The 22,382-nt window shown below is 33.7% G+C and overlaps 2 protein-coding genes and 1 pseudogene across 21 annotated transcripts in view; 1 reads left to right on the top strand and 2 right to left on the bottom strand.

Moving 5' to 3' along the window:
* Positions 1-3,362: 3,362 nt before the first annotated feature.
* LOC147064910 (uncharacterized) lies at positions 3,363-22,020 on the bottom strand. Of its 3 annotated transcripts, none has more exons than XM_085958215.1 (7): positions 21,932-22,020; positions 12,059-12,191; positions 11,246-11,388; positions 7,545-7,673; positions 5,320-5,375; positions 4,942-5,149; positions 3,363-3,697 (listed from the first exon to the last, which is right to left on the bottom strand). In XM_085958215.1, the coding sequence occupies exons 2-7, from the start codon at positions 12,135-12,137 to the stop codon at positions 3,500-3,502; spliced, it is 813 nt and encodes a 270-aa protein (XP_085814341.1). In that variant the 5' UTR covers positions 12,138-12,191; positions 21,932-22,020; the 3' UTR covers positions 3,363-3,499. The 3 variants fall into 3 exon arrangements, with proteins under 3 accessions (XP_085814341.1, XP_085814340.1, XP_085814339.1); XM_085958214.1 differs by lacking the exon at positions 21,932-22,020 and adding an exon at positions 17,869-18,006; XM_085958213.1 differs by lacking the exon at positions 21,932-22,020 and adding an exon at positions 17,960-18,006.
* Positions 12,402-17,273, bottom strand: LOC147064911 (F-box/WD repeat-containing protein 7 pseudogene; annotated as a pseudogene). The gene has a single exon (XR_015071942.1). The product of XR_015071942.1 is annotated as an F-box/WD repeat-containing protein 7 pseudogene (transcript).
* The window catches only part of l(1)G0196 (inositol hexakisphosphate and diphosphoinositol-pentakisphosphate kinase), a 73,512-nt gene continuing 69,257 nt past the window's right edge, over positions 18,128-22,382 (top strand). For 11 of the 17 annotated variants that reach the window (XM_085958198.1, XM_085958194.1, XM_085958195.1 and 8 more), the window contains exon 1: positions 18,560-18,696. Coding sequence is in view for 6 of the 17 variants with exons in the window: in XM_085958206.1 (XP_085814332.1) it covers positions 18,589-18,696 (108 nt within the window). In the remaining 11 variants the exon portion in view is untranslated. Of the gene's footprint in view, positions 18,245-18,272; positions 18,697-22,382 lie in introns of those variants that run through there. The other 6 variants (XM_085958211.1, XM_085958197.1, XM_085958207.1 and 3 more) reach the window with 4 other exon arrangements.

Here is a 22,382-nt window from a genome sequence, read left to right as displayed (position 1 = left end):
AATAAATCCATTCCTGGATGAAAGCCTCCTTAAGCTTATTCCACTATTGTCAGTCCTGCGAATTGCTATATAAAAAATGTGATATTGCTAGATAGCAACACCATAATACATAATGTTGATTTTTTTTGTATTATGGCTGTTAACAATTGACTGTTTTTTTGAACCAATGAAAATTATTTAAATTTAATTAGCTAATATTACCCAAAAACATTTAAAGGCCATTCAACTTACTACTGTTGTGGGTCTATTCTGTACCTATCGACCGCTAAAGTGATAAAGTGATAGATATTATTAAACTTAGGGTAGGTTTGTATCAAAGTATTAGCACTTATTGTAACAATTACAATACGTTGGTTGTAATTGTTGCAATAAGCGTTACATTTTAACAGCGCCTCTCTTGCTGCTGTTAAAATATAGCACTTATTGCAATAATACAACCAACTTATTGAATAATTGTTACAATAAGTGCAAATACTTTGATACAAACCTACCCTAAGTTTGATAATATCTATCACTTTAGCGGTCTATAAGTATAGAATAGACCCACTGATATAATATACATATTTATATCATTCTCATCATCAGCCTGGATCAGGGGTTCAGAAATGTGTCCCACGTGACTTTTTGATGTGTCCCGCGAAATTTATGTTAAATCTGTATTAATTATGATATTTTTCAAGATCCCTTTTCATGTAACCCGGACGCTGTTCCCGTAAATATGTAGTTTGAATTTATAGATTTGCAAGAGAACGTGGAAACAAAAGCATCTTATCGTGATAAGAATTTATTTGAATTCTGCAAAGGACTTTCACTTGAGGTATATCTAAATATAGTTAAATATGGGCTTCTTTATTTGGAAGTACCTATATTTGCGGAAAAAAAAATTCTGCTATGAGCATTTTGATAAATTAAACTTGGGATCAAAATTAACTGACATTCATATCGCATCTGTTTTGCGTATTCACACCACAAAATTTGAGCCTAGATTGCAGGATTTACTTTCAAACAAACAATTGCAAACAAATCACATGGTGAAAATATTATTTTTTAGTATATTAATAAGAGTAGGTACTTAATAATAATGTATGTTTAGTTAAAAATATAAGTACTTACACAATGAAATATTTTTATATTTTGTTACCTTATGTTTTTTAAAAACAGAAAATATTTACAAAAGAAAGGGCAGCCCACCAAATATTATTGATTCCAAAATTGTCCCTTTGACGGAAAAGTTTATGAACCCCTGGCCTAGATCAATCCATTGCTAAATGAAGACATCTTTAAGCTGATTCCACAATTGTCGATCCTACGAATTGCTATATAAAAATCACGTGATATTGCTAGTCGTCACTATAGGATTTATTTGTCGAATATCCGTTTTTGTTGAAATCGACCTTTTAATACAGAATGATTTTTTGTATCTAAATGGACCAGAATTATAATGAATACAGCATTCATATGCTGCAAAAATAACAATTTAAATACCTCCATGTTTTTAAATAAAGGATAATAAACATTGTTTTTCGTCTCCTGAACATTTGACATTTGGTCTATTCGACAAACCAATCCTATAGCGACGAGATGGCAACAGCATAATACATAATGTTGAATTTTTTTTAATATTATGGCTGTTGACTGATTTTTTTTTGAACCAATGAAAATTATTTAATTAGCTGATAACTCAAAAATATTTAAAATATGTGATATAATATGCATATTTAAATCATTATTATCGTCGGCCTAATTAAATCCACTGCTGGATAAAGGCCACGCTAATCGAATTCCATTTCTCTGGTAATATAGTAATTATGGTAACTCACTGAGATAAAATTTTGAACATTCATTGAAGTCAATTAAATCTCACACTTCTGAGATCAATTCTCTTTCCCCAATAGAGAAATGTGGTGATAAAAATAACTATTTTTATTCCCTTGCCTACTTAGGAAAATATAAAGTCAACCCATTGTGATTTATTCAGTAGGTACAATACTGATATTCAAAAAAAATACTATTTTCTCTCCTAAGCAGAACATTTCAAGGCCACAGGGACGTTTTCTTAAAAACTTTTGGGAGAAATAGTAGTTAGTTATTAATTTGTCAACTGTCAAGTGGAAAACTACTGCGATATCAATGCATATAATTTTTATTTGATTTACTTCACAATTTTATCAATCCTTAATAAGGCCCCAAGAACTTATTTATAATAATATATATAGCCTTTATTTATATGTGAATTATATGTACGTACGTGTTAATTTCAGTAAGTATAAAAAAACTCCTGAAAAACTATTTTCCCATAGCCTGATTGTGGGAATCATTAAACAATAAAAAAAACGCCAAGCTCTCTGCAAGACCTAGTGAGACAGCTGGCTCTGCTAGTATATCATTATTTTGAATATTTTTACCTGCCGTGTCCCGTGAACAATATTAGAAACAGAAGAGATTGACACTTCTGTCAAATAGGTTGTGCACTACTACTGGTTTCGGCTCTATCTATATAGAAGAAGCCCTTCTTCAACATCTTTGGGCCCTCGTATGAGAAATTGTTGTCTTATGACTAGTTCTGTGATTTTGTTTCCTAATGTATTTTTCTTTTTGAATAAAATGTTTTACTTATTATTTTTTTTACTATATTTACGCCATATTATGATTAAATAATAATAGGTAACTATTACCAGAAAATGTTAATTGGTATCCCAAGATGATAATTCAATAAATAGTTAAAGCATTTCCTTCTTCTGTCCTTTTTTTAACTCCTGTTATGACACACCTTAGGAAATACCAATACAATAATAGATTGCCGCTAACTCTTGGTACATAGATCAATATTTTGCTCTTCGAGAAATCTTCATATTTTATCATTCAAGAACATAATCTAATGAACCTGACTATTTAAATTGTTTGCATGTTTATTTAAATTTATAAAAAAAATATTGGGATAGATCCTACGGGTAAATATAAATTTATTGTAACGCTCGAAAATATCCTTGACTGGTCACATTACCAATGAGGTTTTAAAGCCAGCCAATAAGAGCTTATAACTATGTACTTATAACTGCATAATTCATCCATATTTTCCACAATGAAAAGTATGATTTACTCCAACATAATGCAGAGGAAAGTGGAGAGCAGCATAACCAAAGGTAGAAAGAGATTTTGTTGGCTATGCAATCTCCGTAAGTGGCTCAATCTCGAAGGCGCTGTGGGGATGTTATAAGACTGACCCATAACAGGGAGGTGCACTGCAACTTGGTCGCCAAACCTTCGATAGAAAACGGCACCAAAAAAGAAGAAATGCTCCATATATTCGTAGTAAGATACATTTTGAACTTGCCAATAATAGATTTCAAACAAAAATAATATTTATTTCAAAAATATAAATTTTTATTTCAGATCTTTCATGTTATTAGATAATACAAAATTATTAAAAAACGTCTCAAAATTGAATGAGATTAATTATCAATTACATTGTCACATATAAAATAAAACAAAAAACATTTTATAAATTTGGACAAAGATTGTCATCGGCATCTGTGGATACGACCTCAGCATGCACGAGGAAAGCGTGCTTGTACTGGCCATCTCTGTGAGTATGCTCCGCACCTTTCAAAGCAGACTCTTTGATAAAGTCCACGACAACTTTCTTCGATACTACCGACATCTGTAAGTGACTTCCCCAACTGACAAGAGCGAAGGGCTGAAAATATGAACAAGTAATGAGTATAACATACCCAGTGGTGCAGTACAAATTAAAATAACTATGTGTTAAAAAGTAAAATAAAATCCATTTTTCCTCAGTGTTACATTTTTTAATGTCTGGTCGAACATTATAAGGATTCTACTGAGCTTTTCATATTAGTTATTCCAATAAACAGAAAGAAACGACATTTCTCGACATATATTTTTTTACTATGGATTGTTAGCCGGCTTGCACATCTTAACTCTTCTCGTCTGCGACACAGCCAAAAATCAAACCTTGTAGGATTGTCGCATTGCATAGTCGGCCGCGCACATAGTAACCTAGCAACAGTGACGATCACAACCTCTCGAAACGTCATTGCGTAAAAATGCAATCAGACGCCGAGACAGCTGTTATTATGTATTGAGTGCAGAAATCTGGAGTGGACAGATATTAGTGCGCTCGTCTATCATTTTGTAGTAGATATGGCGACCAGTGAGATTGATTTGACGTTTGAATTAATATGTCTTGTCTCGTAGTGGTTTGCGCGTGCGTAACTCCAATACAGACGACATTTGGCACGAGTTGCGTAAAATTTGTTGCTAGCGACACCAGATGTTTTTTCAAACTAAAATGACACATTCCAGCAGTGTGCAAAGCTCCATTAGGTAATGTGTATCTGCGTATAATGTATAATAATAACAACTGCGTCACATCGACGTACTCAAGCCGGCTTAGTCATTCATTCACCCATTGGGTCACTAGATCCAAGTAATAGTTAGAAAAACATTGTTTATTTGAGTAGATTCGAACATAATTTATTCAACCCATTGTTTGAGAGACAAGCCTTATAACATTTTCTCCATGGTGAGCTCTAAATTAGTTATAGACAACATTAATTCTTATAGATATATCTACAGTGGAACAACTTAATCTTGAAATTGCGCTGATTCAGATTACTTCTAATATGCACGAATTGCATAGAGTAAATTTAATTATTGTTTCCGACTCATCTTACATGAACCCTATTGCATTGTTTTCTCTCGTTCTAACTACGTCATATTTTCTATAAAATCTATTGAACTTCACGCTTAGGTGCTAAGTGTGTTTATCTTTATACCAATATAACTTGTCTGTTGTTTGAATATGGAACTTATTTCATCTCAGTATAAAAAATAAAAATACTGAATGATAATATGACAACTTATACTGGTAAATCTTATAACTATATTTCAAAATCATAATAAGCAACACAAACTTACACGTTCGGGGGTCAAAAGGTTGTAGGGCGTAATAACGTGCCTGTAAAGACATTTTCTCACCAGATTTTTTAATTCCACCATTTCTTTTTTGTTGGCACAAGGATGGTACAACATCACAATACCACCATGTTCCAGGTTGTGCAGCCATCTTTGCTTTGGAAGAAAGACATATTCACCCCACTTTGGCCATAAAGGTCGATGCGTTCCGCTGGAAAAGAGATGATATTCATATTATATTTATTCATTACCAATAAAATAAATTTATATATTTGGATCCAGGAATTGAGTGAATGGGATTACTCGATTACGACATCTAGTTGTAGCAATAGGAAGAAGATATTTGAATAATATATATGTAATGTACTTTTTAATACTTACAAAGTTGGAATAACATCATTGTACGATATTGATTCATTCATACAAGCATGTGCTGCCTGAAAAATAAGATAAAAATAATATTTAATTAACTAGATGTACATGCATTTCAATATACAAAATGGAAAATGCAAACATTTATTTATAATATCTGTGCAAAGACACAAAATAAAATATATTATTGAGTTAATCATGTATAAATAAATATGACTTGATATAACTTTAGTCTACAGATTATTGCTCTAGGTAGTTGTAGGTACCCAGAGCCCTGAGTTCCCCTTGCAATTAATTGTTTGGATATGAGATGTCTAATAACAAAAACCAATATCAATGATAAAACAACATTCTTGTACGTCATACATCATCGGTTGGTTTTAATGTTAGTTTCTTTTATATATAGTATGTTATGTTCAAATTGCTGATAAACGATGATTCAAATTAATTAGCTCACCGGTTAATTGGGGCAGTCGCTTATTTGGTCTAAATCTCATGGAACTGACAGTTAATTTAAGATCGTAACACATATTATGGTACACATTACATATTGTGTCACACCAGTTGTTAGGCCTGTAGGAGTCTACCACTACCAGTGGCGAAGGCTGTTAATATCCGCCATAAACGGTGCACACTAAACTTTGTCAGTCATAAGTATTTGTTTTCATTGAAATAAGACTACAATTAATTTACAGATGGTGTTTTAGTTTGGTTTTTAAAATTCAATTAATTAAACCCTGCGAAAATCAAGCCATAATAGAAAATAGTCAAAAAATACTCGTCTATCTATAAAATATCTAAATTTATGTAATTGAATTATACACAACTTTGAATATTTTATAGATTGATTAATATTTTTTATCTATTATAGTTTGGTTTAGGCAAGGGGCTTAATTAATTTAAAAAAATGAACCACCAACATGTGTATTATGTATTCTTAACCCAACGAAAACAAATAAGTACATATTATGAATGAAAAAGTGTGCATAATTTTGTTTCATAACTACTGACCACTACTGCACCATATTCACCATACCAATACATCGACTCGCATATGCAATATTTCTGTCAACTTTATTAAAAGAACATGACCCTTGATAAAATTTTATAGCCCTACATCTACAATGAATACCTGTGCTGATTTTGTAGAAGTGAAAACTTACAAAAACAAAAGACAAATTATACTCGATAATTAAATTGTATTGTAAATTAATATTTATATAGAAATAAATCAATTTTACCAAGAAAAATATTAATTTTTGAATTTGTAATGGAACTCTTTTAATTGGGGCAGCTGCATAATTGGGCCAAAATGCCCTAGTCCCGATGTGGCCCAATTAAGCGGAATTGACTGTATATGAAAAACAAAATTGGACATTTACTCATATTACTTTAAATAATCGGTTTCTGTAAACCTTTAGTTCTTTAAACTTGTTTTACATATGATTTTGGCGCGTTTTAGTTATGGAGCATCACATTATATTAAATTACACATATAATATGAACCTACGTGTACCTACTTTTCATTACATTTTGATGATATGTGTTGCTTATTAATTTTTTTGTAAGACATTGTACTTGTACATGTTAAACAGCAATTTATTTTAAAATTACAGCACATATTTATATTGTCAGGGTTTTTTACCCTTTTATTGATTCATTTATGCTCCGATCGATTTGTACCATCAGATTGTGAAAAATATGCATCTTTATTAGATTTTGGTACGTACTTCCTAACGAAGCAACCACGTCACTCATCTGCTTTATATTTCACTATATCGCAGTGGCAAATGGTGGAGGTAGGCCGGATCCGCCATAAATAGTGCAGTCTAAACTTTGTCAGTCATACGTATTTATTTTCATTGAACTAGACTACAATTTACAGATGGTGTTGGTTACTTTACCTGCGAAAACCAAGTCATAGTTTGTTTTGACATATTGTACGGTGCTGGTTTGTAAAATGTCCACACATTAGATAATCCAGCACGGAATGATTGTTTTGAACCATGGTTTCTTAGGCATTTAAAAAAAAATTTGATTCTAATAAAAAATAAATATGGTTTTTAAAGATTTCGATGCATTTATATAAATTGAGCTGGATTAAAAACTCAATTTCACTGGAAGGCACTCAAAGGCAATGATATGTCAAAATAAATAAATTTGAAAAGAAAACTAAGGAAAATGCGGATTTAAAATATTATTCATAATACATTAAAAAAACATCTCTTACAAACCTTATAAAGCAAGGGTATTGTTTGAATTTCGACAATTGGCCTGACAGAGAAGTCGGGAGTGTATTTCGACCTATCATCAAGGCAAGTGTAGTTTCCAGCATCGTCTATCCAATCCACCTCTATATTAGTCTGGAACAAAACCAATATGAACGGTTACAAATAGATAAAACACAACGATTTATTGAATAGAAAAAACAAGCTATAAATAAACCTTCAAAATAACACATTAAACGTTGGCTTTAGGTTATTCATTCCCAGTCATTCTAAATCATTTTTCGCACCAAATATCGTAAGCACATACAACTTTTCAACAGGGACAAAAGTGACTATTAGGCATAAATATAATAGGTATTGAATTATTTTTATCATTTGATGATGATTTTAGTCTGATGAATAAAGCATTGGCTTTTCATCTGGAAGTTTTTGTTTTGAGTCCCGGTGAAGGATATATAAATTTCGTAAATATGCAAGTGTCTTAAAGTACATTGTGAATTAGCAATCCTGAGATCTCACTCAATTTCTTGAACCCGAATTGAAAATACTGTGATTTCGGTATAAGTTTAATGATTATTTTTGTATACTAAATAAACATAGCTTAAGCGGATGTATGCCATAAGCCCGATAATTTTGTACGCACAACGCCAGCCATAGAAAATGAACTCGAATACACTCCTACTTTACACTCATTACACTAGCCTCAGGGCCCCGATTTCCTAACTATCGACTCGTGTGGCACCAGACGACATGACGTAATTGTGACGTCAGCCAATACACGCTCCAGGCATGCCGCCCGCGTGCAGTGCCCACCGTAGATATTACGATGAAACACCTATATGTGTATGGTGACAATGAATAGCGCCGCTGTCGGAGTAGCGTTATATTCTCGAGCGCTATTATCACTCCGGTAGTACGTCACAATGATGTCATGTCGACCGGGCAGCTGGCACTCGCAAGTTCTAACATAGGGCCCCAGTTGATTGTTTTAAATAATTTAATATCATTGTACGCACACTGCCATCTCTTGGAGTCATGGCAAATTACCTACCCGAAATACAAGTCTTTATGATATACTTTTAATATATTTCCAAAAAAGACAATATGTTTTACTTATAGAATTTCCTAGCCTGCCGGGTATCGCCATGCTAATTAATACGTCCTGAGATTTAATGGGTTAAAGGTTAAATCAAGTGACAAGTTTTTAAAATATATAAAACTCAATTGCAATTTATGTAGGTGCCTAAACTTTTATTCATGGTAAAATAATGATGATATTGTCCATATTTCAACGTTTTTCTAATAAACATGATTTTCTTGTAAGTACCTAACGTAAATTTTAGTAAAATATTTACTTTTCATGATGATAATAGGGTTTGCAACTGTATCATCATATGTATTAGACTTTTTCAAAAACAGTATTCAAGAATTCATAATGAATTTCTCACATTTATGGGACAGACAAAAATTTGGTTTCATAACTACAGATTCTCCTCATTTATAAAATTGTGTCTTCTCCAATCCCTAGTTAGAACTCTTGCATCTTGCTCCATGACACCGCTGGTTTAAAGCCAAAGACTTCATCAAATCCATGTTGTCTCCTTCACCCTTATGTGCAATGTCTGCAGACGAACCAAACGACAGCCACACCCCGTTACTTAAATTTATCCGCTGCACAGGGCTCCCCATGATTACTTTTTACCATGTCCGATCCTAAGATTATCATGAATGTGCCTTCAAAGAGTGGAGGTTGTATTAACAGATTTTGGTATTTTTTATGAAAAATGGATGTTAGCCACTTGCTTAACCCATAACTGTGTCCGAACACACAATAAAAAATAACCCAGGATTCGAACCCGGGACCCACGACATTATAGGCTGACACGAAACCCGCTGGTCCATCATGGTCTTGATTAGGAGGAATTCATTTATGAGTGATTTATTCATAACCAAATGTATACAAAAGTGAATTCGAGGTTTTGGAACAATATTTGTTTAATACAATTACCTTTTAATTAAAGACATTGAAGAAACCTTTCTGTTGTCAGATGGAGCCTCCTGTGGTTTCCCTATCAAAATTGCAGTTCCAATTTGTCGTGTCATTTTTCTATAAACCTCCTCATTTGTAATATGACCTTAATGTATGAAAATTTATAAAATATCACAACAAATGTCGCCTCGGTGTAATGAAGACGCTACGATCCAAAGCATTGAACCAACAGTCCATCAGATCCATTGTGTCATCGTAGATGGCTTGGCCATTTACACAGGATGGACGAATTACGAATGACAAAGATACTGACGTTGAAGACTTGGTCAACCTCACACAAGATGGTGTCGAATTCAAACTGGAGGGAAGCAGCTTTGGACAGACCTGGATGGAGGCTAAGACCCACATAAGGTAGGTAGTGCTAGGAAGAAGAAGAACAAGGGTTCAACCAAACAAAAAAGGTTGAGAATTACGGGGAATCTAAGCAAACGTACTGAAGTAAAATATCTGAGCATGTGAGTTGGTAGGTATGATAAACTATCCTCGATAGCAGCCTTTTGTACAGAATAGATGTGCAGGTATCGATACTTTTTCTTTCGATATGACGGCCTTTAATGTGATGGATATGTATGGAATGTAAGCGTATCAATTCATTACAACTTTGTTATAAACAGGTTTTTAAGTTTAATTAGTTGATCTGATACTTAACATTAGCATGATATGAGTAGGAATAATAAACTGTACCTCAGGCATATTATGGATTCGTGTAAACTGCAAGTAGTATGTGTAAATTACTTTAATTAGGAAATTGATTTAATGTGAAATATTGATTTCAATTCATTTAAGCGTAATATATTAGTTGTGTTTATTATTAAGAACTGACTGAAATTGGCAATGATTAGTCTGTGTAAAGAATATTGCTTCAAAATAAAACCTAACCTAACATCTAGACTTGATTCCCTATTATTTTCACTGACAGGAAGTAACATCTCGTCGCCCTAGTATTGGTTTGTCCAAAGCGACAATATGTGAAATGTTCAGGAGACGAAAAACAACGTTCATTACCTTATATTTCAATGCTTGAAGATCTTTCATATTTATTTATTTTACATAGTGAGAGATACATTATATTAAAAGAGTAATCCAGCGATATTACTCATTTAATTAAGAAGAATTTATTTAACAGCACTTTAGCAACGATCGCTTTGAATTCTCACAAAATTAATATAAAAATTATAACATATTCAAATGTGTAATGAGAACTTACCCAGCAAAGCTAGACAATGCTAATATTAGAAAAGGAAAAAGCAATCCATTGATCAATCACGTAGTAGAGGGGGCGTTATCCGCATAACAACCCTCGGCGCCGGTCCACACATTGGACAAACCAATACCGAATGATTGTTTTGTACCATGGTTTCTTGAACATTTTAAAAAATATATCTGTTTCTAATGAAAAATATATTTTTTTAACAATATCAAAGAAAATGAACTGCTTAAAAAGTCAATTTTGCCAAAAATAAAACCAATACTAGGGCGACGATGTGTGTAGATAAAATTGATAGACGTCTAAACAATATCACATGACTATTGTATTTATCTTCTTGCCCAATTAATGCTAACATCATCCCTAACTCAATGGTACTGGCTAAAATCACACCCTAATTATTATTACTCAGATTTATTTATAAACTATATTAAAGAAAATGTAGCATACATGGGCATCATCGCAGTCAGGGTTATAAACTCCCATAGGAACTCTCTTAGGAACGTCATTTTGTATCGAGTTGTCTGAAGTGGTTACCGTTGGCGGTCCAGGAAACCACTTACCAGTCCAAAGTTTTTCCGGATCATTGCTGCCTAAAATAATTCAGCATTTATGAATATAAAAGTATAGGGTGTATTGTACGTTTTCTTTGACAATCTTATACAACGTTCTATGACTGACACTGATGGTTTTGCAGTATTGTATTCAAAACCATGTATCTACCTAACAAATTAATTATAAATCTATTACATCCGAGAACACCTAATCAGTGGAAGGATTCGATTCAATATTTCATAGAAAATCAATGTTTTCCGTGTGCAAAAGAGAGATAAGTCTTAATAATTGAAAAATAAGTTGAATAATATGCATCACATTAAGGAAAATTACAGGTCGAAACAATGCCATTGAATTAGTAAACTTCAGAGAAATTTCTTCTTCGAAAGAATCTTCTTTAGCTCTCCTGAAAACTAGTGAATTTAGACTTATTACTCTTATTCTTTCGCAATACAGACATATTACAAATCTCTTCTTGGTGGAATGCAGAGGAATCTGACTTCATTTGGTGATTATGGATTTAGTATTTATGATTTTAGTGTATGTGAAATAATAAATAGTAATTACCTATCAAAAAGACATGGTGCGTTCATGTATACTTTAATCTGGTTGTCTAAAATGTCAGTTTCTTAAAAAGTTATCACCAATAAGAACTTTAAACATCTAGATATAATGTAATTCTGAATAGAAAAGGAACTAATACCTCACCTGAGTGTTCAAAATTCAGACAGGTTTGAAGGAACGTCAAAAACGCTATTAGCGCAATATTGAGCTTTATTTTAGACATCTTTGTCAGTTGAATGCAAAAATGACACTACTGCTATTTCATACTGGCAACTCACTGTAAACAATAAATACACATTGTAAGTAGTAATCAAATATGATTTTATAATTAACCAACCAGTTATCTGTAATTATTAGTCATGATTGCATTTTTATCTACATTGTCTGCAAGGTAAGTGAACGCATGCTGGCAGTGGTGGCAGGTGACTGCAATGTATGGGGGGTCGGGTTAAAGGGAAAAGAAAAATCATACATGTTTTTTGTCATGGTATATTATGAAAATAATTTACGATCCAGAACATATGGCGAACCATAAGAATTTTTAAACATAAATATTAAAAATGCTCAAATCAACTTCTCACGGAAATAAACAAAAATAACTAAATTCTAAACCAGGGATTGGCAAAACAGCATGGATGCATACGGGCAGGACTGGATTTATAATAGGACTAAAAGTGGCTGTGGCCCGGAGCCCCCAATTCAGTGGGGCAGAAAATAAATACGTATGACACCGATTAATAAAAGAATGCGATTTTATGCTAAAAGAGATAACCAATTTTTCTGCTACAAATGTTGTTTGCAATAATTGATTGTCATGTCGTGAAATAAGAAAAAGAGGTTGTGCAGAATTTATTCGGTTTCAAAAGGAATTATACTGTTGTTTCTGTATTATAAATACAGGGAAAATGCAAAATTTCTGAATCCCAATATTCCGAGGAATTTTATGAATCAATACAAGAAAACATCAAAAAATTAAAAATTGCACGTGTGAATTTTTAGAAAATGGGAGCCTGATTCTATTCCAAGTACCTTTCCAAACAATCAAATCGCTTTCATAATTATTTCTCTGTACGGCAAAAAGATATTTTCTGTATTGTTAAAAATTAGGGAAAAAACATGTAACACCACTGGCCAAAATCAACGAATTTAAATCATTTACTTGAATATCGGGTATATTAAAAATAATAGATTTTTTTAACAAGTTTGGCCCCTCTGAGCATAAATCTGGCCATGCACACGAGAAAATATAACATAAAAAGGCATGGTCTTTTTATAAAAAATTTTCAACAAGACAAGGCAACAAGACAATTGGAAATTTTAATAATGATAGGCAAAAGGTTTTGCCAACCCCTGCACTAAATAAAACAATACATAGGTACATTGAATACACGAAAAAAGAATATTTCATTTCATCACAATCATTATGAAGTGAGTTTATAACTTTAGTAACAAACAAAATATTTCTTTATTGAGCTGCTCTGTGCGGGACCACGGGAAATTCCATTTGTGAGATGGTTTCAAAATTTGCATGAATTATTTGAAAGAAATAAATATTTTTTTTTAACTATGAAAGAGTATCTGTTCGTTGCTAACAGACTGCCATTATGAATCACTAACCGTGCAATACATGAAATGATTGTTAGATACCATGAATTAAATAAAATAATATAATAATGCATTTATGGCAATGTTACTGCAAAACCAGCTGAAAGAGGAATGATGAAATATTAAAGTGAAACAAATGGGTTGTTGTGCTATCGCGTCCGGAAACTTCTACGTATGCAGTTCGCCGTATTACACTTCACCGTGAAATGTTGTATCGGAAATAGGTATATGGCCATATTTAAAGACCGTCCAACCTCTTTGGGTCGTATAGAACTGACATAAAATTCATGTCTAAATAAAACACGGTTCTTATTGGTTTACACTTTACAGGAAGCCAGCAGCGAACAAATTTTGAAAATAAACGATATACTGGATTATTTGTTAGGTTAGGTTAGATTTTCATTCTTGAATTTATGAATTTTGCCAAAATCAGCTATGAAAATTGATATTCAATCTAATAAAATTGGAGACTGTATAGTATACGGTCTTCTCTTTCGGATAGAAAGCTCACGGCGAACTGTGCCACGGTCAAAAGTTTTACGTACAATTTACATGTAACCCTGTGCTATACCAACACCTGAGAAGCTCAAATTTCAAATAAACAAACAAAACATAAAAGAACATTTATTATGCTAATATACAAAAATTGATTTAGGACATAACATGAGAATTCTCATTAAAATATACCATATATAGTGAAGAAATATCTTAACAGTAACAAGAGTATTCAACAAATGCATTCCTATCTCATAACAATCGTCGCATGAATAATTTATGGCACTGTTCAAAATAAAAAAAATTCAACTGTCACCTTGCCGATTTAGGATAACCGTAAAACTACAACAAATAACATCGTCTTCATCGGGTCACTTTTCACAATATATCACATCTGCGACAGGCCCCTGGGGTGTCGAAGTCCAAGACCATGAGCTTGGTCTCCTCCGTGCCGTTGCGGGAACCCACCGCGCACACCAGCTTCCTAGGGGAGGCCCTGATACGCCACACCACCCCGCCGGAACCGCCCGACGAGAGGGTCACTAAATTTCGAATAAACTCTCCTGTCTTTATGTCCCACAGTTTGACCGTGCCGTCGTCGGAGGAGGTTATCACAAAGCGACTGTTGGACTGGACGCAGGTCACCGCCGACTGGTGCTTGTTCTGGCCAGCGAGCGTGTGGAGGCACTGCCCGCTAATTATGTCCCATACTTTCACTGTGCTGTCCGCGTTTCCGGACATCAGAATGTTAGACCGCAGCTCCATTCCAGATGTAATCGATTGGTGGCCTCGGAGGGTGTGCTTGAGGGCGCCCGATTCAGCATCCCACACCATGATTGAGGTGTCCAGCGACCCACTGACAATGTGGACACCATCAAACTGGAGGCTGTACACCCTGTTGCTGTGGCCGGCCAGTGTGTGGATGCACTCACCCGTCTCGGGATTCCAGATCTTCACAAAGTAGTCATATGCTCCACTGACGACCAGCTTTCCATTGTACTGAACGCACCGGACGGCGGCCACGTGGCCGACGAGTACGCGCAGACACTTTCCGCCTGGGACTGACCACACACGGAGTGTTGCGTCACGTGACCCGGACACCACTTTGTCGTTGAAGAGGTGCATGCAGCGCACGGTAGAAGTGTGCCCGGTTAAAGTGCGCAAGGAAGCTCCGGAATTCGCATCCCATATGCGCAGGGTCCGATCGGTGGAGCCGCTGATTATCGTCCGGCCCCGCATCTGCGAGGACCAGACGCCACCCGTGTGGCCGACGAGGGTCCGGAGCCACCGCCCCGTGTTCGCCGACCACAACTTCAAGGTAGTGTCATCAGAGCCACTCAGAATCCTGTTACCGTGAAACTGCAGGCAGGTGATGACGTGGTCATCGTGTCCTTTTAAGATTTTAGGAGACGACGTGGATTTTTTTCGCCAATTTTTGTTAATAAGATGCTGCCTCATAAAGGCGGCCTTCCACGTGCTATCGGACAGAGGCTTGGAGCGGACACACTTCGGCAATACCACGATGCCGGTTCGCCTGCATTTCTCCTTCCAGAGAAGATTGTCATCGGCCAGGTACCTCCAGTATCTGCAGGTTTGGGCCGCCCGGAGAAGATCAGGCGGTTCAAGGTGTGCCAAGACAGCCAGAGCTAGCTCCCGGGGGAGGAGAGAGATGAAGTCTCGTTGGAAGAGCGGCTCAATGGCTTTCATCATGTAGCGGACTTGATCGGCGGCGCAGCGGCCTATGAGCAGATCAATGGCTTTTAGCCGTTCCGATCCGGACCATGATGTAAACTTGGATAGCCACTGCCGTGCTTCGGGAGGGTACTCCGGGACATCATTTGAAGCTTCATCATTACATTTTTTGCCTGAACAGCTCGACGGACTGTCCAATTTTCGTTTTCGCAGAAGCCTGAGACTTTCATCAGACAAATGCTGTTTAGCTTCGCAGTCAGACGCAGTCATTTCTTCATCAAGTGTCTGCTTGTCATCTCCCACGCTCTTGTCATCTTCTGATACGTGATTCGAAAGACAGGTGCATACGGTCTCATCTTCATCTGCTTCTCCCTCGTGATCGGAGAAAGGGATAATCGAAAAATGCGTCGAAGACGCGGCCACATCTTCGAACAGGTTTAATTCTTTAATCTTCAATTCGCTATTAGATTCTACTTCTAACGTCCCTCTATCATTAGAATTATCGGTTTGGTTGGATTTATCCGATACTCTTAGACAATCATTATTAGATGACAAATCATTCTCCTGAATGTTGAGACCGTTTTCTTTGGAAGAATCAGACTGACTATTGCTTGATTGACTTTTGCTAATATCACCCTCGTCCCGGTTATAAGAAGAGCAACCCTGTTCGTATCCATCTGGCGTGTCATCGGCATCGAATAATTTATACTTTGGTATACATGACGGCCTCATCGGCTTGGGCGGGGTGAAGGTCATGCTGTAGACATGATTTGTCTTGAGACAACAATTATCAGGGGTACTAGATTTTTTTTCGTCGCAAAGCTGGGGTTCTTTTTCCAGATTATTTACTTTAAGTCTTCGTGCAGGGTCCGTAGCATTTAAAATAAGGCTAGTTTCAGTGCCGGAGTTCAAATCGCCGTCGGATATATTCTCAGATACGTCTAAAGATGAAATAGGGTTCTGGTTGTCTTCTTTCATTTGCGGAAACGGGTTTATCAGTCGGTTTTCTTCTTCAAAGTCTTTCCGTTCTACGTCATCGATGAGATCATCCGGAGCACTGTTTGCGGTGCTTCCCATCTCATTTTCAGTCTTGTCATCAGTCTTTGTCTCGGTGAATTCTGCTGAACAGGAAACAGCATCATTCCCGTCTTTACAATCAAAGTGTTGTAAACATGGCGGCTCCATTATAGATTCAATTTTTGTTTTGTAATACATTTAAAAATAGACCAGAGTTTACGGTCTCTAATATGCTATCAACTCCTTGTTAAACATAATCTCAATTTACAATATAGAACGATTGAAATCATGGCTGTTTTTTTACTGAACACTTACAACCTAATCTAAAAGAAAATAATGTAATTTTTCATGTCAAGACTGATAGGTATTTATTTTATTACAATAGATAAAACCTATAAAACAAACTAAAAATATTTATCTCAGTTAAAAGAAATATTCACCATGTACATAACTTGAGTTGACATGGATTGCATTTTTCGCAAAACAAATAAGGCCTCAAATATTTAGAATACAATGTATTTGGGAGACAATTTTCCCTTTTATTCAGGCTAACACTGAAAACTAGGACTTGTTATTAATAGATTTAAAAAGAGAAAAAATATAGAATTATTCATATATTATATTATACTTGGAAGAACACTTAATTTTATTAAAAGCGTCATTCACCTTTTAAAGCACATTTTCTTTATATAGATAGAATAGGTACCTATGTATGTACAAAAACAAGTCTACACCAAAAAACCAAATTTACCAGTGCAGTGGTGTTATGCAAGAAAATGAGCCATGGTGTTATAATATTTACATGGTAGGTACTATGACTAGGAAAAGTTTAAACATAAAATTACGTATGCACCGGATAACTTAAAAACTTAGGTTAAGTAGGGTCATATTTCACAAAATATTTGGGGATGAAACAGGTGGCCAAATGTAATTTTGATGACCCTGTCACCTTACAACATATCAATTAACAGAATATGGGTAGGAAAGCCGTTTCGATTAGAAGATGCCATGTAAATGATGCGGAAATAACTTAAAGATAAATAATTGACAACAATGACGGGTGCGGTAGCAGAACAAAAACAAAGTTGTGAATTGTAATTGATTTTCTAATGATCAACAACGATTTCGAACTTAAAAGTTTATACATATCACTAGGGTTAATGTTCTTAATCTAAACGGTATAAGAAAACTTCTGCGAAACAATTGAATTTATAAATTACGAATATTATTTCACACCTAGTACGTAGATGATGTTTGAAGTTTCGTTTTTTTAATGCTGCCACAAGTAAATAAATTGAATTACCATTATTATAATGTTACCCGTTGTTAAAAGTTGAACCGCTGCGAAATAGTATTTTAATAGTTTTATTTAATTTCTTGTAGTCATTTGTGTAATTTTTATATTATAAATGCATTTTAATAAATTATTTCTTTAATTTGAAATTTAATCAACAAGGTTAGGTACATATATCGAAATACGTGGCGCTGACCATAGACTGGGATACAATACGCGGTCAGGAGGTTATATGAATATATATCTAATTAAATCAATTCAAAGTCTCTCAGCTGATTTGAATTAGGTATCACGCTACGGCTAATATCGAAGCAGTTTTTAAAAACAGCCTAGTTTTGTGTAGTATCGTAATAATTAATTTAATATAATATGTGTATTATTAAAACGAATGTATAAACCAAATTCATCAACATCACACCCACACCATAGTAATTAATCTGTATCCATAGATTGAGCATGTTTTCTCATCGATTCAACCGAGTATACATTTTTATGTTTTGACGTTTCTTGACAGGAAATATGAAAATCGGCAATATTACGCAAGCTCAGTCTAAAATGAATTCTTGATAAAATGTCATACAACGAATTAGAACATGGTTATCAAGATTTAAGGCATTCTTCTCATTCCCCCCAATTTTATGTCGGGGACGATGGAAATATTGTGCCTATAAGGTCATCGGTAAGTATACCCTCAAAATGACATGGATTCAATCAGTTATTGAATTTATGCGTTGCAAACTATCAGATCATTTTCGTCAAGTGTATATTGTCATTCAAATTGCTGCTTAAAATTATTATTGTATAGAAAATAACTTGTTCATGCTCATACCTTTACGCTAACCCTACATGCTTTTTTACAAGTGGACAGTGCTAATATGTCACCCTCTCACAAAACATTGATTCTAATAAACTAAAATTAGATAGGTACCTAATCATCTCATATAATATGTATTTATATCTAATAAAAAATATTTACAATAATGAAGCAAGTGGTTTTTCACACTTTGATAGATTTTTGGACAGTTTATCCTTAAATTCTAATGCATATGGACATGGACATCTTTCGTGTTCTGGGAGGTGAATTACTCGACTTTTACTAGGATTGGTTCTAAGTCATTTTAAATCATCAACCACTATTTATGGAGTGGGAAAGGTAGAACAAACCACCATTCTGTAGTTTCACATAATATTATACATTGATTGAGTTTATAGCAGTTTGTATACTTGAACCAGCTAATGGGATTAGAATCCTAGATCATGGAATCAGTAATACTAACCACAGCCTCTGCTACAGTGTGATTTCAGCAATTATTGCTTTTAAATTCTAATGGATTTAAGTTTTTTACTATTCCATTTGAGACGTTTTTTGGCCCGGGTTTCATGTGATCATTGACTTAATAGGTAGGTGATAAAGTTTTTACCTACTTTATTGTATTCATTTGTTATATAACTTAGAGTTAATAGTATTCATTGTCAGTGTGATGCCGAAAGGCGAAACCCGGGTCGCAAAAAAATACTCAAATGGAATAGTACAAAACTTAAATACATTAGAATTTGAATTCAAGTTCCATCAAGTACCTTCGGTCGATAGTGTTAATATTAAAATTATTGCTTTTTTTAAATACTGCTTCAATCGTGTTACTACAATTTCAACAAGGTATTAATTAATGTCTCATTTAGAATTTGCAGTACTTGGTATCATTCTATTATAACAATATTTCCACTACATAAATTGTTGATACTACGAAAATTCATTAATTTCCTGAATCATTTTGAGTTAATTATTATTAAGAAGTAATATAATATGCATTTATAGGTATAGTACTTACCTAAAAATAATTTTAAACTTAACACCGTGCACTTAGTTTGTTTAATTCTAACAGAAGATTATTATCGGTTAATGTATTCTTCCAAAAAATATGTAAGTCTTGCTTTTTACAGATTTCATTTAACAGGTGATCACTAATTCTTTTATCATTTAGTAAAATACACATTTATACATGACTCGAATAGAACATAATTCAAGTTTTTTCTAAATGTAAATAATAACTCAATATCGTCCATAAGTCACCTTTACAAAATATACCTATCATAAAACAACACATTGGAGGTTCATACGTTAAAATGGTAATTCTCCATAATTTGTAAATTATACGGTCATACTATCCATCACTATAATTAAGGGAATTTGCCCAACGGCTTTAGTACTATTAAATTTTATAATAAATAAAAGATCACTTCCCTGAGCTCTGAGCTCATGTTGGCGTTCTGCTAGAATTCACAAAAGGTTGTAAAAAAAAACCTCCCTAAATCAAAGACTAGAATATTTTGAATGTTTAGTTTCGTTTGATATACACATGTTGATTATCATTGAACCTGTTGGCCTAATTAATAGCGTGCCCATCTCTCAAGCTATGGGGTATGGGTTCTATCCGGTTCAAGGACTCAATGGGTTGGGCAAAAGGCTGACAACGATTCCTCGTGAGAAAGTCTCTAAATATAACCTCTAGGCCCATATGCTCCTCTGATTTAAGTGAAAATATTTGATTTTTTACCAGTGGAGGATTCCCGAATATTTTACAAAATATTTCAAGCGTTCATCCAACTAAAACAGAATGACGCACTGGTCTAATAAGTTATACTGAAAAGTTTTTTATTTGAAACTTGCATATTTTTTTTGTAGTTATCCAGTCGTATCCCTACGATACCTGAAGAGATGAGTGTCAGATCATAATGTTATAAGTATCAAAATAAATTCTCAAAACATTATTGATATTTCAGAAGAAATGAGAAATTGGTTGATACTGGTATTTGGTTACTATATTCTGACCGTAACCTTTAACTCAATTTCGGTTTGGAGTCATACTGATACCTACATTATGTCCTGTCACTCTTCATTCTATTTTCAAAAATAATTAATTTTGTTTAATATTGTCTATCGTATTTACAAATTGATAATAATATGGTATACTTGGATCATTCAAGTTATTCACTAATTCATTTATAGCCATTGAATTGGTCCCTAAATTATTTCTTCTATAGTCACCCCATATCATTTAGCAATACTTATCATATAAAATACTAATAGCATGCCTTAAATATAAATGATATTGCAACTATCCTACTCAAAATATCAAAAAGCATGGCGTAATATAAAAAGCATGTTAAAAAAGATATTTTCTCTTGTTTCCAAAAACTGAATTAATAAAACACAATAAATTTGTATATTTGCCGATACTGCCTCAGCCTACAGTCTCATTCTCTCATTTGTTTTTCAGTATGCATTAGATCTTTTTTCGACAATTAACTGAAAAATGTCAATAATTTGCTTCTTATAATTCACAATAATTGATTTTTATTCTCCATTTACCAAATATGTTAAATTAATGTTGTTTCATAAATAGACATTACAAAAATCATTGAGTCTACGTATATTAGAAAAATTGTGTAAACATTTGTAAATGGCATTGAAACACTGTATAATAGCGACAATTAAAATAATAATTATCCATCTTCTGTATATTCTTTTTTTTTAAATAATTATACAGCTATTTAAGAGGACATGACGCATTTTACTAGATCGAAGACACAAAAACAATGAATTATCAGCAATTTTAAAATAATTATACTTTACCATAAAAGATAAGACTATTATTTGTGTCTATGTTTTTAGTTCATTACAATCTTTCGTGTCATAGATAAACATACCAAATCAGAATTAAGTAGTTAGTTTTAGGCACATCTAAAAATTAATTTAATAAGAGTCTAGTACATAATTACAGCTGTTGTTTTTATCTTCATTATCTAGAATTAGGTACTCTAAAAACTATTTGCATATTTCCAATATCTTTGAGATTGGATGGACTGCGTAAACAAAATATGTAACATTCTTATCAATTGATTAGATAACGTACATTGTTTATTACGAACACATAATATTTAGTTCTATACAAATTAATAATTTTTTTTATTCGATCAATTACACACAAACTTTCTCACTGGTTTATAGACCTTCGAAGTCCCAACTGACTACTCAAAATTATTTTTAATGGCATAAATATATCTCTGAGATTTCTCTTTCATTTTAAGATTAGATAGTCATTTTGTCAAAGATAACATGATTATAAAACTGATAATATATTAACCATTTCTATGCAAGAATATTTGAATTTTTTTTTTCATAAATAACATACGTCACCGTTCAGGCAAAAGTCACCAACCCAAAAATCATCATTTAGAGATATTGTAATTTGAAAGTTTGGAGATGAAGGAAATATCAGATTTGAATGTTTAATTTTTTCATGTCTTCTTAATAAGTTATTTAAATTACTTTTACTTTTTGATGCTAATTAATACATCTGGAAA

This window comes from Rhyacophila brunnea, unplaced genomic scaffold (assembly GCF_057557595.1).
Source record: "Rhyacophila brunnea isolate RB1 unplaced genomic scaffold, BYU_Rbru_1.0 scaffold_7, whole genome shotgun sequence".
NCBI classification, from domain to species: Eukaryota; Metazoa; Arthropoda; class Insecta; order Trichoptera; family Rhyacophilidae; genus Rhyacophila; species Rhyacophila brunnea.
Note: the sequence above shows the minus strand (reverse complement) of the source record. Positions and strands in the feature narration are given on the sequence as shown.

Coding starts and splice junctions, on each gene's coding strand:
- LOC147064910 (XM_085958215.1), bottom strand. CDS start 12,137: ATGTCTAAAATAAAGCTCAATATTGCGCTAATAGCGTTTTTGACGTTC. Junction 11,389..12,058: donor TCTGAATTTTGAACACTCAG/GTGAGGTATTAG, acceptor GAATTATTTTAG/GCAGCAATGATCCGGAAAAA. Junction 3,698..4,941: donor ACCTTTTGACCCCCGAACGT/GTAAGTTTGTGT, acceptor TCATATTTTCAG/CCCTTCGCTCTTGTCAGTTG.